General features: G+C 40.4%; 1 protein-coding gene across 1 annotated transcript in view; it reads right to left on the bottom strand.

Moving 5' to 3' along the window:
• The window catches only part of LOC117382889 (E3 ubiquitin-protein ligase NEURL1-like), a 50894-nt gene extending 38772 nt beyond the window's left edge, over positions 1-12122 (bottom strand). The window contains exons 1-3 of the mRNA XM_033980129.2: positions 11885-12122; positions 2335-2573; positions 273-594 (exon numbers count right to left, since the gene is read on the bottom strand). Coding sequence (XP_033836020.1) covers positions 273-594; positions 2335-2573; positions 11885-11918 — 595 coding nt within the window. The 5' untranslated portion in view covers positions 11919-12122. The remainder of the gene's footprint in view (positions 1-272; positions 595-2334; positions 2574-11884) is intronic.
• Between the last annotated feature and the right edge of the window lie 3790 nt (positions 12123-15912).

The raw sequence follows: 15912 nt of genomic DNA, 5'->3' as shown, positions 1-15912 counted from the left end.
CCCACTACTTTGTACTTCTACTTGAGTACAGAGTTGTCAAAAATCAGATACTAATCGATACTAAAACCAGTATTGAAACATGTATGACTGAGGGTTACACAGATATAAGGCCAAATGGGAATATAAAAAAGTATTTTTAAAGTTGAAAATCACATTCTTTTGTCGAGAGTGTTTTTTTTTTATATCAATGTTAATGTTATTCTGAGATCACTTTACTCTTACTTTAGTACATTTTTGGTAACTCTGCCCAGCTCTGATGATTTCACACTTACCCAAAAGCTGGACTCCTCTGGTCAGCCCGTAGACGTCAATGAGTGCCCAGACCGGTTCGGACAAGTGCACGCCGCTAAAGAAAAGCATAGGGCTGGATTGATTGACGCGGTAGAAGACACGCCCCTTCTTATCCACCCAGAAGGAGATGATGGTGCCTTCGTTGGAGAGCTCCTCGGGCAAGGCCTTGGCCCAGAAGCCGCTCTGAGACACCAGGTCGGGGCAGGCGTACTTGGGCAGGTGGTCAGGGTTGATCCTCGATGGGTCTTTTGAAGTGAAGCCCAAACGCAGCGCACCGCTCCAGCAGCACTGCTTCTTGGTGATCTGGGAGAGGGAGGTGAAATATGAATGAGGTGTGGCACATATTTTGTAATGATGTTAATGGGTTAAATTGTTCTCTGATGATTACATGTGAAACTGTAACTGTAATTTGGTGATTTGGCAGAAAACGTATCACAATTCTTTTCTCCTTTTAATGATTTTCCAATTTAATTAGATAAAATAATAATAATAATAAAATAATAATAATAATAACAACGAATATGTTTTTTTCATATAATATTCATGAAGATGGAGAATTCAGACTTTTAGCTGCTTCACACACAGATGTAGATGAACATATTTTTCTGTTTTGTTTATATTAGAGCTCAACTGGTCCACTACTGCAATTAACCACAAAAGTTGAAAAGTTTTCTGTAGAGGCAACCCACTCAGGAACTAACAATGCAATGCCCTTTTCATAGCAGCCCCGCACAGCCCCGCACAGCCCCGCACAGCCCCGCACAGCCCCGCACAGCCCCACACAGCCCCGCACAGCCCCACACAGCCCCGCACAGCCCCACACAGCCCCACACAGCCCCACACAGCCCCACACAGCCCCACACAGCCCCGCACAGCCCCGCACAGCCCCGCACAGCCCCACACAGCCCCGCACAGCCCCGCACAGCCCCGCACAGCCCTGCATTTGAACCACAGCCTCATTAGTGAGCTACTTTTAGGGCTGGGCAACATGTCAAAAATAAATTCTCACATATTATCCAAGTTTTTTTCTTATATTGGTCCACCACAATTTTCTATTTTTATTTTCCTCTTTAATCATTTTGGTTTTTTTTGTTGGTGTAACAAATAAATATGGATTTCAACACATCAATTAATTAATCACTGCCATATATGAATTGTCTTCCTCCAAAGTAGGGCTGTGCCAGAAATCAAAAGATCAATAGATCGTGATCTAAACTTTGGTCAATCTTGATTATAAGGAAAGCAGATTGTAATAGTCAAGTCTATAGCCAATCCTGTGGCACTGAGAGCAGGTGGTGCTGAAGAAGAGTCACCGCTCACTTGTTTAGGTCAAAGCTCTGAGTCAGAGTCTCAAGTTTTGACTTAAATCTGCATAATTTGGTTAAAAGTCCAGTGTCTCCTTCCTGTGCCTCTGGGTGACAGTGGTGCTGTTTGCACTCGCTCCACCTCCCTCCCTGATCCAGCCACAGCTCTTCACCTTTTCTCCTCTTTCTCTCTGGTGTTTCTTATCATTATAATCCAAGTTACAGAAAGTAAATGTATTTACTCACTCTTTATGAGTGAAGCTTAAGACCTCATTTAGCACACACACATCGTGCGTGTTTGTGCTGATAGCGATAGCGTGCACAGGCTTTTAGGCTTCATATATTGTACAAACTCATTCCAAATTAAAAACGTGAGTTTCTCTGGAATTATTGGAATTGGATTGGCTATGAAAGTGTAGTGATCCTGACGTTCTGCTCTTTGTGCCTGTAGTCCACCTGTCTATGTTGATTGAAGATGGAAGAAGGTTAAATTGAAAATTGAGATTGATCAATATTGGGGGAAAAAAATTGTAATTCTTATTTTTTTTCCTATATTGTCCAGCCGTACTTCAAAGTCTGAACTCTAATCCACACACCTTTTAGTGAAAGAGGACTGGCTGCAGACCTCTCCATTAAAAAGCCCCAAGCGGATCATTGACAATTCTAAACTATTGTAACTCCATTCAATTAAAATGTGATTAGATGTAATTGAGAAACACTGCATAGTGTGTCTGCATACCTTGAGTCGGACCTGCTCATACACAGCGATGGGCCTGTTGCTGAAGGTGATGGCGTTGCAGAAGCTCCCCTGTCTCTTCACGCTCCTCTGGGTCAGGTCCATGAGGATCTGGGAGCCTTTAGTGCTGGGGTGGAAGAGCAGGGGGGAGGAGGACAGGACACAAGCCTGGAGAGGAGGGCAGCGCTTGGGCTTGTGATGGCATCGGTGCGTCGTTGTGGGATACGGGCCGTTCACAGAGTCTGTGGAGGCAGAGGATTAGGGAGTTTATGCCTGTTATATAGTTCACGAAAAGGGTTGTACAATGACTGCAAACCGTAAACATATTCAGTCTAACTCTGTAGAAAAGTTGTTCATCGTGTAGTAAACATGTTCTGAAATACATGTGAGTCTTGTATTAGCAGTTGTAGTTCAAATTTCAGTCTTCGTTCAAAGGATTCAAATGTGCACAGTGAACAGAATCTCAAATCAGAAAGTTTGTATAAGACATGTATATAAATGAGCCCTACTATATACAAAGTCAGCTAAAATATATATTGGATTGCTTTATTTCAACATTGATGCCTTTGACTGAGATGCAGCTATAAAATTGTGAGGAAAGTATAAAATGCATTTACTCAGAAACCAAAATATTTTAAGTGAAAAACAAAGTCCTTTTCTGTATTTTACAGTTCCAAGTTTTATCACATCACCAACAACGTGTGTGCACCTGCGATCAAAAGACCAGGTCCAGGCCAAAATATATTGATTGCAAAAATATAAGCACTTAAAGGCCACACAGGCGCACACACGTCATGCACATGAAAGGGAAAGTGCAGCTGTAAAAAGTTAGTCTAATGGCCCTAATTTCACTAATGGTTATTCTAGCTATGAAGCAGTATTTGAATTGGCTTGTGATATAACAACTCAATTCTGTATAATGGGAAAATATTTGAGAATTGAGGAGACAGTCTGTAAGATTTTGATTTTAAATTTCATACATGTGTGTCCCCAGATATGAGGTAAACATGTTCAAATCAAATTACTGATATACAGATAACAACTGTAATGCTGATTTATTCTCAATTCCAAACACATTGGAAACAATGGCCATGTTGTTTATGTTTCAGTTTGGTGGTTTGGTTCTTAAAATCATTATCCAATCACAAAGCTTCACATGAGCCTCTCATTTGGGTTGCCAATTTCAACGTCAGTTGGTTTAAACCGAAAAGGTCTGTCTCAGATCATTACCTAAACCCCAGCACCTGCAGCCAATCATGAATCAGTGCTAGTGCAGCCTCTGCAGTTCAGTGAGTTTTGGAGGTTCTGAGTGTTCACATGAGGCGTGGAAAACTTGTGTGTATGAAGGTTATATGCAGGTTACACACACCCATGTTCAGTTGTAATAGTATTTTTAAAAAATCCTAAGATTTGGATGTAAATCACTTAATTGTTACTTGTTTCATTTTAGATAACTAATAAAATATTCATGCTGTTTTGAGGATTCAGAAAATGCTCGTCTGTATAACTGATGGAATTCTACAGCTGCCCTGGGGCTGATCAACAGACATGGCCATCATTCTGCGCCAATGGCATTTCTTACCACTACCATCCCAAACTATCCTGGCACACAGTCCCTCTCTGTGTAGGTGGTAGAAGTCAGTGTGTGGTCATATATAAAACTGCTGCAAAGTGAGACATGAAATGAAGGAAGTGGCAAAAATTAGCCACAGACTAACACATGACTCATACTAATCACTACAGTTTTCTACCTCCTCCTCTGAGCAAAAGTGAAATATAGTCCGTCCTACTTATGAGAAAATATTCCTGATAAATCACATCCCGTGTGTCAGCTTGGGTGTGCATGGTGACAGATTTACTGGAGGAATCTTGGGTAAAGAGTGCACATAAGTCCCTACTGAAGCCAAATGCTCCCTGTCTCCTGCTGCTGGAGGTTTGAAAACGTTCCTTACATGATGTTTTGATTCATTCAGAGCCAGACATCCGATGATTCATAGAAGGCGAGGATATCTCACTCTCCTGAAGTGTCAACAAGTCTGATATTCTGTGCATGAAAAATGGGATTATAAGAAATGATCGTTAAACTTAAGAACTTAACCTAAAAAGTTGCAATGTTGTGTAAAAAGTTCAAATAAGGACACAGGTGATGTTTTGTGTAAGATATCTCACTGACAATCACCTGCATCATCTTCCACAACACTGGATTGAGATTTGATTTTTAACGAGGACACAGGCGCCATTAATAATGACGGTGATGAATGACAGTCTAGATGATGTCATTTTAAAATACTCGTTTAAAGGCTGCTTGATTCTTGGAAGGAAAATTGTAACTAATTACAAAGTAAGACAACTTTATATTTTGTAGTAGACAAAGCAAGTGGTGCCACCAAGTTACAGGTCAGATCTGAGGAGACACACCCATGCTCTCAATAAAAATGCATGGTTTCAAGGTATTTTTTAGCAATACAAACACAGTGAATAAATACAAGGTAGATCAGCATAATGCCATACCACGGGGAACATTCCAGGCAAAGCAATAGCATTTCCATAGAGAAGCAGGTGGTGGACCCTACACCAGAAAAGTTACACCTTTAATCATTTTTATTTAACATGTAGCATCATGTTGCAGTAAAACCTGTTGGCCTCTATTCATTGAGCTGAACTGGAATTTTTTTTTGCTATTTTTCCCTTTTTTTCCCTTATTTTTCTACATTTATGCCACCTGTCCATCCTTATTGATGCTGTTTACTAGAAATCCATACACCAGTATTTGCAAGCACCTGGAGGACCGTAAAGCTCATCCACACCATCCATCTGACAGACATGCCTTGTTTCATGTGGTGCACGATCAAGTTTAGGGGAAGAGAACTGTAAACAATCCCAAAATCCAGTTGTTTTGATATTTCCTTGATTGCATGTGTGTGTGTTGATGTTGTTTATTAAAAATCAATACCCCAGTATTTGCAAGCACCTGGAGGACTATAAAGCTCGCCCACACACCCAACTGACAGACACGCCTCATGTCCGGTCTGCTCACGCTGGACAGAGTGACCTTGGTGGTTCAGGAGGCCGACTCCACTGAGAATAAATCATTTAGAGCTGTCAGCTGAGTGCGAGCAGTGAACATTTACCCCAAAAGCATCAATATCTACCACAGTCACCTTTGCCATGGGTGCAAGATCAAGTTAAGAGGGTGACCTAGAGAGAACTGTAAACAATCCCAAAATCCAGTTGTTTTGTCTTTAATTACAATTGTATATAGGCTACTGAAAATGCTAGAATTGTACTTTACTATCAAGCATCCAAGAGCACTTTCAAAGCATAAACTATCATCTTGACTCAAACTTTCTGTTCCCAATGTTTCCTCACTGTCACAAGTCTATGTTTTGGATTGTTTATTCTGTTATGCTTCACCTAACACTTTTTATTGCTGTTTTATAAATCTATTTCTTGTATTTTTCATTGCAACTTTGCTAAGGTTGTGTGCTTATCTCTTGGTCAGACCCAAACTGTAAAAGTTATATTGATTCCAGTGGGTCCTAATCTGGTTATAAGGTTAAGGTTTTAGTTTTTTAACCCTCATTGGACCCATGCTTCAATGCTACTTAGGCAACCGATAAGACCAATGAGCACCAATGTGCAGATCTTGAGGTAGGCTTGGTCAGGACTACCTTAGCTGGAGGATTTTACCTGAAGTGCATACTTTGGGTTGATGGGGGAAACTGGAGTGCCTGAAGGAACCCTGTTGTAATGAGGTATCGTATTCCCTATTCAGAAATTTTGCAATACCAGGCGCCGCATTTATTAAAAAAAGTCTAATTTATCAGCCAGTTCAGTCATTTACTTTTAGTGCTGTTTCCCAAGAAATCCTCTACGTCTCCAGCCAAGTGTTCTGGCCTGACTGTAGTATTTGTTAAGCTCTGCTCTTGGTTGTGTCGCAGGAGAACAATGTGCTATTGTGCTGCCTGGACAACAGCGCTCTATAATGAAGTCATAACAGCTCCTCAGACTATAGAGCGACCATGATGTCAGACGAGATGTGAACTCTTCAGGAAGACACCAGGTCTTTATTGTCCACTGCAGTGACCAGAGCAGCACTGGACTTCCTGTTTGTCTGAAATAAGCACCTCTGAGGGCTCATACGGAGGGTGAGGTCATCTTAGGCAGCGTGGGTTGTGCTAAATCATTCAATATTGTGTTACAGGGGGAAAACACAGAAAAATAAGAACAAATTAACGGTATGAGCAAATAATACACCATGTCGTACCACATACCGGAAAATGAAGTGTATGTAAGCCTGTCACAATGATTATTTAACACTGCACGGTTCAATAACTCACAGATGAAGAGAATGTTTTGGGTTTAAAGGAACTGTATGAAACCTGCTGGGATTTAGGCAGTGAGGAGTCACATCAGAGAGTCCTTTTAGGTTTACCCAATTGAACAAAAAAGGACTCATCAAGCTTTTACTCATGTGCTAAACAGCTACGAGCAATAGGAGCAGAAACATCCAAACTTCTGCACTTCCAGAATGCTCTCGTTTTCATATTAGTTTTGCAGCAGAAACAATGCACACTTCCCAATAGTAAATCACACGTGACACGCCCACAAACCGTACGAGCTGTTTTTCAGTTTGTACTCACAGTTTAGTGTGTGATTGATAACTGAGGCCCTACATCAGCGTTACAATAGTCAACTGTAAGAGGAAGATTTGGTTTGAGCATGTTCACATCTTATCTGGGGTCTTTATTTATGAAATTATAGATTCTTACATATGGTTTGTTTAATATTTGAGCTTTAACATTTTCTTGGTCGGCCATCTGCCACATGCCTGGATTCGAATTGAGCACTCAGGAAAAAAAAATAATTGCGACTAGATGGTTGGTAAATGGCAAATGGAGATACTAACAGTTTTATAGTGCTGTTTTGGTATTTATTACGTGGTTCATTTGGAAAATCCTTCACTGGGATTATCTATGCTTGTATTATTGCTATTAACATCATTAGCACATCCTAAAACCCAAAGTGGCTGGATTAAGCACCTCAAACTACAATGTCACACTGAACAAAAGTAAACAAAAGAAAAACAGGACTGTTTGTCTGTATTTGGCAGACAATGTGGCTGTTGACTGTTTAAGGCTATTTACTGTTGATTATGCAGTTAACTGACAACTGACCTTAATGAACTTAGTCACATTCTGTTCAGCAATACATGAGAAGTAACTCATAGGAAAAAAGAAAAAACATAGAACAAACTATGGCTTTTATTTAGAACTAATCATACACATTTGATTGTCTTATTGTCTCATGCCCTGTTTTATACTTGTTAAATAAGCTCAGCCATTGTGAAGTTGAATACCCTTCTTAACAGTGGGAAACCCCCTGTAAAACCAGTTACCTGAGCCTACCCCCCAACCAGGTACTTAAGAGAAACAAAATACTAATGGTACCTATTTAGCGTAAATTCTGAATATTAAAGGTCCTGTATTACGTGCCATTGACTCTAGTGAGCTTTGTGTGTTATAATGTTGTTACCTCCTCAAAATATAGCTGGAGTTGTGTTTTGTTTCATTCACACAAGTGTGAGTAACACTTTATTAGTCTGTGATGTCATAACATGGTAGTTTTCAAGTTAACAGCTCCTTTTACCTTCAGTTCAGTAGAGATTGGAAATTCCAGGACTGAAATGATCCAAATGATTCCAGTGACGGTGTGTAGAGTTTAAAACACAGTGGAGCACTTTCTGTATTACCACATGACAGTTTTATTTCAGTTTGAGAGAAGAACTCAGCCTAAATCTGCAGGGTTTGTGTGTAAAACATGTGTTAATGAAACAAAACACAACTCCAGGTCTGTTTGTGATGAAGAAACAACATTATAACAGAGATCAGAAATAGTAGAATATGGGGCTTTAAGGGACCTGTATGTCGTCTGCACTCAATGAGCTAAGAAAGGCAACACAATCACAACTGAACCTGTGTCCAGAGCCTTAACCTGCAGAAAGAGGACACAAACAAGTGTTTCTCATTCTCAGTATATGGACAGGCCTCATGTGAAAGTTCGAAACCACCAAAATGCCCTCACTGAGCTGCAGAGGCTGCACTAGCACTGAATCATGATCTGCTGCAGGTGGTGAAGATTAGGTAGTGAGGACTCAGATGAAAATCATTCTGTTTTCTGATTAGATAATCATCTTGAGAGCTAAAAACAAAATTATAACATAAACATCTTGGCCATCATGTCCAATGTTTTTGTTTTTGTAATAAAAAATCATTCAACATAAACTGTTATCACTAAGAGCTGCATTTGATTTGAACATGTTTACCTCAAAAACATGACCAAACTGGGGACACGGTTTATGGAATTTTAAATCTTAGTTCCTTTAAACCATGTGAAGTATGATTAAGTAATGTCATTATAAAAAAATACCCCACAGCATTCTTCTGGAGGACCATTTTAAACACAGCACTATTAATCCTTATATATCTCTTATAGCTTCCTCTCCTATTCACACCCCCAGTATGACTGCAAACAGGCACTATTGTACAAACCATTGTAGCTAACACACTGACTGTCACTCTATGTTTACAAAAGAGTGCAGTGTGCCAGTGAGGTCCCGGCTAACACAGACCAGAGTCCCCTCACAGTGATCCAGTACCGGACCGACGTCACAGCAGTGGCCCAGGACCTGAGCCTTACACTCAAACGCTCGAGTGTGGACTTGGCTGCTACTATCGGCCAATGACAAACAAAACATGAGTAAATAAAGAGCAGATCTGGTTAGCATCACCGGTTTGTAATACCATTCTGCGCTTTAGCCTCAAGGTTGAGCTCAGAAGCCCAATCACATCATGAGAGGTTGTGTTCACGTTATCAAATCTGAACATATCATCCACAAATGTTGAACAATAATGGCACCACTTTCTGAAGCTATTGTCCAAAGATCGTTCGTTTCACTTTTGTTTATTTATACTCACAGGGAAAGCGTTGAATTTTGTGCCAGTGTTTGTTTTATGTGGATAGGCCAAGCAATTACAGAGGTATTAACCATAAAACAGGACAAGAAATCTGCAATCTAACATTTAAACAGCAAATTCCATCATAGAGTTGTACCCTGCCTTACAGCTACATTTTAAACTATTCAGGAATGTTGTGACTTCATGTGAGCACAACATTATTATTATTTCAACTTTTATTACTCAAAAGAAATCAAAATTATGTAAAAAAAATATCAGGTTAATTGATATTGGGACCATTGATAATAAGCAACATCCACACAAACAGTCATTCACAGTTTATTTAATATTGTTAGGATTGTTATTATTTAGCTTAAAAAAAAAAATCATTTATCCTTGTGTGGATGTAGATATTAGATACACAAATGTCCCACCACTTTTTGCCTTGATAATAAAAAAGCTAAACACATCCAAATCATCATTCTGCCCATGAGGAAGACGCTGATCACTTCACATGTGGAAAGATCCGGTAACAAAAGAGAAATTCAACAAATCCAGACAAAATACCTGCATTTTGTGAGTTAAACATCAAATTCTACCACAGGATTCTCCCCTGCCCTCCAGCTCAACTGTAAACGATGGATTTACAGTTAAGACAGTTTAAAATGACATCACATTAACCCTGCCTACAAATTTGAAAATAATTATTGGAACTAGTTCAACTAGTTCACTAGTGCAAAAATACTTCTAGTTCATCTGGGGTTTGACCTTATTCTGTCCGCCCACGTTTGCCTCAAAACGCTCCAAATCTCGTGTTCTTTGTGGTGGTACTTCCGGTTAAGGGGAATCCCATTAATTTAAATGGAGAATTTGGAGAAGTTTCACTGCAAAAATGTGATATAAAGTAGGTAGATTTTTCAAAAAATTGGGTAAAACTGGAGTCCATCTAGAATTATGTTACTGTAAAGATCGACAGCCCCATGTAGAATAACACAACCTGAATGACAATGGCAGCGCACACGGCCATTTCCAAAGTAAGGTGAACAGTGTTTGTCGTTTGGAGTCAGGTGTCAATAAACAATAAGGCAAATGTAACTCTATGATCATAGCTATTACACAGCAATTAAAGATAAAAAAAAAAAAAAAAGTTTATACTGTATTGCCACACCTTACCCTGAATAAAAGGGATTGGCCATTGCTTTCTAGCTCCTCCAAAAGCACTGCAAATCTATTTACAAATCGTTTCATACCCACAAAACCCCAGAAGACTACCATAAGCCCACTTTCCCCAGTGCGGCCTGTGATGTGCTCATGCAGGAATGCCACATCCACAGAGAATCCCACAGAGCCTGATGGATACAAACCCTGAGTCTGGACTTGGACTAGGGTACATGATCAGGATTAGATTAGATTTACAGTTTCATGGACTGGCTCAGCTCTTGTCAGGGGGCCAAGAATTTTCAGGGAGGAATCTGGGAAGGCACTAAATATGGGTGGTCATTCCAACGTTTGTCTAGGTCAAGGTTAATGATGGCTACAGTGTATATAATGCAGGTACTATTAAAAAACATGGAGGGTGTATTGTTGTGGTGTACTGGTCCAGTGCTCATTCATATTTTTTAAGGTTTGTTGGACAATTCTTGAGAGAAACTATTTATAGACTACAACAATCCGATCCAATCTATAAGTAATAAACTACATAATGGCACCAAATCCTTTACTTCTTTAGAACAATGTAAAAGAGAATAGTAAGGCTGTAGTCCATTGAAGAAAGTCTTGGCCCTGCATCGATTAATCCACTAAAAGATGGTGTGGCAAAAAGCATCAAGTTATTAGCATCGCACTCAAAAAGTACTATACAGAGAAGTAAGAAAAGGCACATTAAACTGTCTCGTTACTCCTAAAACTTCAGATGTCTCACTCCATGCTTTCTCTTTTCTCCTGTTGTTCATATAAAACATTATAATCTGTAACTAATTAAAAAAACTGATCAACCATGACTCCATCAACCGATTAATCGAATAAAGTACTACAGCCCAACAGGCAAACTCCCACTCAACATGATCCACTTTAGAGTAAGTGACTAAAGCTTCAAGTTGACAACATGAGTAGATTTGAATCCTGTTTCCTGGATTAGTGTAAGTTTGACTGCCAATAGAGAAACTACAGACTCATTTAGATTTAGATTAGTTTAATCAGGTTATATGCTACTATTATCAAAGATGTGTTTGTGTCGAATAGAGACACTGACTAAAAACATAAATCCAAGTGATAAACATTTCTATATCTTACAATTTCACAACACATAGCAATCTAAAAGTTCAAAAGTTCAAAACAAGCAGGATGTTGTCTATCATGAAAACATTACATCATTGGCAAAAGGTTTTATTCAATATCATAGAGGTTAATACAGTCAGTGGTAAAATACACGTTTATCCAACCAGTCGTGACTTAGAAAACACAGTGAGACTTGTGTAAAGCAGAATGCTGCGCACAGGACACCCACGTCCCCTGCGCGCGGGGCGCACGCTGCGTCTATCACATACATTATCTCTGTGCTCCATTACAACGTGGGATACATTCATGTACGGGCTTACCGTAGAAGCTATTCCTCGTCATCTGACCTCCCATGGCTCCGGTGAGGTGCGTTTCTCCCGTATATAAAGTACCGGTGGACCGCTGGTTTCACGGGAGCGCACGCGTCATTGTGTGTCCAGATAAACGCGTCTGCGCTTCTCACAAACAGCTCGAGTCGCTCACAAACGTTTCGAAATTGAAAGAATAAAAAGCAGCAGCAACAGCAACAGACACGGTGCACAAAGCGCCCTCCACTCCGCGTCACATCACGCTGGAATTAGCATAAAAGGTGGAAAGGAGGCGGGGCCAGTGGGCTCATTACCGCTCAGAGGCGCACGCGACCCACTGTCAACAACGTGACGTGACGTGACTTCCACCGTGCGCCTACTACGTCTTCATTTTGTTACTTGAATTATGAGACTGTGTTGTTGCCAGGGATCCAGAATACACGCTCCTGCAATACTTCAATAAGATGTATCAAAAATGTGCCAGTCTCTGCGCGTGATGGAGAGGCACGAGCAACGTTTTTCAAGCCATGAATGTACAGGGGGAAAAAAAAAATACATAAATAAACTACAGTATACAACTAGCCTACTAGTTTAGAGATAAAGACTAGCTGTTAAGGTGGACTATTAGACACGACTTTTTTTATTTATTTATTTTATTTAATTATTTTTTACATATGAATAATAGTAATAAAAGTAATTAGGGGTTCAATTTATTCCAAACAAAAGTCAAAAAGTGCTGTATTTCCCACCTGTAGAGTCGTCTGGTCACAGTGACATTGGAGACATCACAGTCTGTCTTGTCTGTGACATAGATCCTGACACACAATGGCAGACATGTGAAGTCTGGCTGTCATGACAACCATATGAAGACAAGTCCAGCTGCTTGTAGCTTGTTAAGAAAAAAAGTAATTCAAATGAACTTCACTGTGTAAAAACGTCAAATATAGGATGAGAAATACGACTGTCCAAATATGGGCCTCCTGTTATATGCTGTCGAAACTATTTTCTCTGTAATTTCACTTATAAAAGGTACAGTATACTGCAGTTATAATGTATGTAGTTGTGTTGTTAATGTTCTATTGTGTTACATTGAAACACACACACACAGATACAGAAAGCTGTTTCACATATACAGTAACACACTAAAGCATCTTATTACAGAAATATTAAAGAAAGTTAAATAATTTTGGTTCAAAACAATGCAACAATTAATGCAGCTGCTAAAGGTGCACTGTGAAACTTTTCTGTTGAATAGTTGTTTCCATGAAGAGGTTATTGATTTGCCAGGAATGTTCCACAGTATGGCATTAAATGTATCTACCTCCATGGAGACAAACAGGTGGTTCCACCAAGCCAAGTCACGGTTCAGATCTGTGGAGAGGTGGCCACACTCATAATAAATACTGCATGTTTTTCAATATTTTTAATAGCAAAAAAAGACATGCCATAAATGAATGAAACAATAGAAGATGCTGTTTGCAGATGTTGTCCTGATGGCTTCTTCTAGCCAGGACCTACAGCAGGCACTGGGGCGGTTTGCAGCCGAGTGTGAAGCGGCTGGGATGAGAATCAGCTCCTCCAAATCCGAGGCCATGGTTCTCGATCGGAAAAAATGTGGTTTGCCCTCTCCGGGTGGGTGGTGAGTCTCTGCCCCAAGTGGAGGAGTTCAAGTATCTCGGGGTCTTGTTAACGAGTGAGGGAAGGATGGATCGACAGGATTGACAGGCGGATCGGTGCAGAGTCTGCAGTGATGCGGTCGCTGTATCGGTCCGTTGTGGTAAAGAAGGAGCTGAGCCAGAAAAGCTCTCGATTTATCGGTCAATCTACGTTCCTACCCTCACCTATGGTCATGAGCTCTGTGTAATGACCAAAAGGACAAGATCATGTATACAAGCAGCTGAAATGAGTTTCCTCTATAGGGGGGCAAGGCGCACCCTTAGGGATAGGGTGAGGAGCTCGGTCACACAGGAGGAGCTCAGAGTAGAGCCGCTGCTCCTACATATCGAGAGGAACCAGTTGAGGTGGATCGGGCATCTGTTCAGGATGCCTCCTGGACGCCTCCCGAGGAGGCCCTGGGGAAGACCCAGGACACGCTGGAGGGACTATGTCTCTCGGCTGGCCTGGGAATGCCTTGAGGTCCCACCGGAGGAGCTGGAAGACATGTCTGGGGTAAGGGAAGTCTGGAAGTCCCTGCTTAGTCTGCTGCGACCCGGCCCCGGATAAGTGGAAAAAAATGGATGGATGGAACAATAGAAGACCTCATTTGAAACAAATACAGCTTGCACAATTTCTTAACTTTTTGGCAAATTGACTGGTCTGAAAGACCCATCAGAACATTTGTGTTTTTCTCCTCATTCCTGTGTCATATTGGTGTCTGTACTTGACAGTCCAATGGGTGCTGTGGTCCCTCGGGTGCTGCTCTATGGATGGGCGATGTCTCTTGTGCATTTACATAATCAGGCCTGTTAAGTCTGCCTATTGTCTATGGGAGCAGCCCTATATTCGGCTGCTGTATAAACGCACTGATTGCGGTTCACTGCTGAGTCTGTGAGCAATTTACAATGAGTCTTCCATAAGAGCAGGGTTTGCGTACATTTACACTGTGGAAGGATTTTATCTAAACAAAGATATGAAATGAATAACAGGAGAATTCTGAGCCTGAAGCTTTCACAGTCACACCTGATAGTATCAACTGATCATGGAGCTGTCAAATGTAATTGTCCCTGTGTAAAACATGAAGCAGTGTGCACTTAAGTCACCCCAAGACAATACATATAAACCCTAATCTGATTTCATGCGCTAAATATTTATAGATGTGAAATATCAGTTCCAAAATACAGCAATTTGAAGCATTATGCGCAAGAAGGCATATTTGGTAATGTCTTCACTCCATGTAATTGTTGCAAAGAAGAAAAAATAGTTGAAATTTGCAAACTGTTACAAATGACTTGTGTCTAAATTTAAATGCAAAAAAACAAACAAAAACAAAACAACAACACCACATTAGTCAGTGATTTAATTCAATTACATTAACTTGAGTAGTATTTCCCCAAATACTTTTCTTACTTGACTACCTTGTTATTCTTCTCATTATATTTTAATGTTACAGTACTCTTATTTTGAAGTAACAGTACCGGTACTCTTATTTTAAAGTAACAGTGCTCTTACATGAGTACAATTTATGGCTGCTGTTCCACTTACATTAATATTTCAGTGTCAGTGGTCTTAAATTAAATGGAGTTCAGAAACATACACGCGCGCACACACACAAACACACACGCGCACACACACCCACACACACACACACACACACGCGCGCACACACTTGCAAACATGAAATCTGAAATAAACTGAAAAAAGATATGCATTCTTACTGTGCGTGGGCTCACCTCTCCACAGATGTGACCTAAAACTTGGCCTGCTGACATCACCTGCTTGTCTCCATGAATATAGATGAATTAAATGCCATAACGTAGAACAGCTATTCCCAAAGTGTGCTGTTCCGCAGCCTCCCTATCGATCCACAGATCACACAGGGCGCCTCCCATTCCTGTGGGCCCGTATACCCAATATAAAGAAATATGCAGAAAATATTATGTAAAACTGATTTAAAACTAAACATAGTTCAGTTTTAAGAACAAAAAGCCAATTGCATTTTTTTTTTTTGGAAAATCACAATCAGATCTTTTTGTAAAATTATTCATGCCAAGAATTTTAATTTTACACACATAGCTCTTCACCAGGCCCCTTATTGCCTGTGTGCTCTGTGTGCTCTTCTTCTGCTGTGAGACTAATTGTGGCTGACATGTGACCATGATGGGTAATGGTGCCTAACAGGCCTACATAACCCCAGTCCCGGACCGCAGCGCTGGCTTCCATGTAAGGGAAGTATAAGCAGACACCTGGGGGCTTGTGGGTAGTGAAGTCCAAATATTTACTTTCAATACGTTTAATTGGTGTCACTCTTTTCATGCTTTGGTGTCTGGTTTTAACACTGTGTTTATCACTCCATTCATTTCAGGCTTATATGTGGCAGTGCA

Source organism: Periophthalmus magnuspinnatus, chromosome 15, assembly GCF_009829125.3.
Source record: "Periophthalmus magnuspinnatus isolate fPerMag1 chromosome 15, fPerMag1.2.pri, whole genome shotgun sequence".
Taxonomy (NCBI): Eukaryota; Metazoa; Chordata; class Actinopteri; order Gobiiformes; family Gobiidae; genus Periophthalmus; species Periophthalmus magnuspinnatus.
This window is presented reverse-complemented; position numbering and strand designations above follow the sequence as displayed.